The 2,002-nt window shown below is 57.5% G+C and overlaps 1 protein-coding gene across 1 annotated transcript; it reads left to right on the top strand.

The window, feature by feature from the left end:
* Positions 1-906: 906 nt before the first annotated feature.
* On the top strand, positions 907-1,995 carry LOC121918407 (3-galactosyl-N-acetylglucosaminide 4-alpha-L-fucosyltransferase FUT3-like; the record flags this gene model as incomplete). Its single annotated transcript, XM_042444459.1, is given in 2 exon segments — positions 907-1,766; positions 1,768-1,995. Coding segments are annotated over 2 exon segments (1,088 nt in total), but the record flags the coding sequence as incomplete, so codon positions are not given.
* Positions 1,996-2,002: the final 7 nt, after the last annotated feature.

Here is a 2,002-nt window from a genome sequence, read left to right as displayed (position 1 = left end):
CCAACCAGCCGATCCCATCATCCCCTGTGTCCCCTGCGTCCTCCTAGACCCCGATCTGCTCCACTCCTTCACCCTGACACCTAACTCATCATCCTGACTGCTCCTGCATCCCCATCTCGCCCCCTCTCCACCTAACCCATCATCCCCTGACTGCTCCTGCATCCCCATCTCACCCCCTCTCCACCTAACCCATCATCCCCTGACTGCTCCTACATCCCCACCTCGCCCCCCCTCCACCTAACCCATCATCCTCTGACTGTTCCTGCATCCCCATCTCGCCCCCTCTCCAACTAACCTATCATCCTCTGACTGCTCCTGCATCCCCACCTTGCCCCCTCTGCCACCTAAACCATCATCCCTGCTGCTCCTGCATCCTGTTCCTGGCCCCAGGGACCCCCAGCAAGTTATCCCATCATCCCCTGACTGCTTCTTCACCCCGATGAAGGATGACAGCTAAGGAGGGGGCAGGGAAGGAGGACAGTGTCCAGAGCCCCACTGAGCATGTGCAAGAGGACCGATTCGAATCGTTGACCCCTCACAGTACGCTCTGGTGTGGTAATACAATGTGCACTCACTTTCCTTTGCTTGAGTTCGCATCATGTGACTTGCTTGGAATCTGACTTCACTTGCCCCTCACTTCAGAAGGGCAACAGGAAGGCAACCAGGTGTGGAAAAACATCACGTTTTAACCTCAATCCGCATTGCTAGAGAGGAGTGACTCTGGATCTGGTGTGGAAAAACATCACGCTTTGCATTGCTAGAACAGGAGTGACTGCGGATCTGAGCTGCAAACCCCCCCCCATGTGTGATAAGGTCCTATGTGATTGTTACTTTAGGCTTCGCTGTGTCACTTTGTGGCATCACTTCCAAGGCCTGACCCACTTTCTCTCCCCTCTTCTCCTGCAGTCTGCTCCATGGAGCCCACAAAGGGGCAAATCACAGCCGGGCGGAAACTTCTTGCCTTCTTCCTCCTCCAAGTCATGGTCTCTGCCATTTTGTTGACCTATCTCCGAAGCCTCCCGGAGGCAGATCCCTCCGTTCCCCCCACATACACCCCCCCAAAAGAGCCATTAGAAGGGTCCCTAGTCAAGAGGAGATCCTCCAGACTCACCATCTTGCTGTGGACTTGGCCCTACGGGATCCGGGTCCCCATAGAAAACTGCTTTGAGGTCCTGGGCATTCCTGATTGCCAGTTCACCGTTGACCGGAGTTGGTACCCCAAGGCCGACGCTGTCCTTGTCCATCATTACGACGTCTACCTGGACGCCCAGAAGCTGCCCCTTGACCCACGGTCTCCGATCCAGCGATGGGTCTGGTACAGTCCGGAGCCCCCCAGCAAACACCCGGTCCCGGCCTTCATGGACAACCTCTTCAACTTGACCATGTCCTACCGGAGGGACTCAGACATCTATGCCCCATACGGCTGGCTGGAGATGCTCCCCGGGCCCCAGGAGGTCACCATCCCACCCAAGTCCAAGCTGGTGGCCTGGGTGGTGAGCAACTGGAAGCCAGACTATGTCCAGGGGCGGGTCCGGTACTACGAGGAGCTGAGGAAGCACATCCAAGTGGACGTCTATGGACGTGGCCACAGGCCTCTCCCCGGGAACCAGCTGCTGCCCACTTTGTCCCATTACAAGTTCTACCTGGCCTTCGAGAACTCGCAGCACGAGGACTACATCTCCGAGAAGGTCTGGCGCAACGCCTTCCACTCGGGGGCCGTCCCGGTCGTCCTGGGTCCCCCCCGGAAGAACTACGAGAGCCACATCCCCCCCGGACTCCTTCATACACGTCGATGACTTTCTCAGCCCACAAGAGCTGGCTGCCTTCTTGCACGCGCTGGACAAGAATGCTACGCGGTACGCCAGCTACTTCCGCTGGCGCTCCCAGATGAAGTCTGTCCACTACAAGTCCTGGGGCTACCAATTCTGCAAGGCCTGTCGGGCCTTGCAGCAAAGCCCTAAAACCATGTACCAGACGGTACCGCAGCTGAGTAAGTGGTTCA

The sequence above is a fragment of the Sceloporus undulatus genome, unplaced genomic scaffold, assembly GCF_019175285.1.
Source record: "Sceloporus undulatus isolate JIND9_A2432 ecotype Alabama unplaced genomic scaffold, SceUnd_v1.1 scaffold_10564, whole genome shotgun sequence".
In the NCBI taxonomy this organism is placed as follows: domain Eukaryota; kingdom Metazoa; phylum Chordata; class Lepidosauria; order Squamata; family Phrynosomatidae; genus Sceloporus; species Sceloporus undulatus.
The sequence above is the reverse complement of the archived record's forward strand: the minus strand, read 5'-3'. Positions and strand labels throughout refer to the sequence as shown.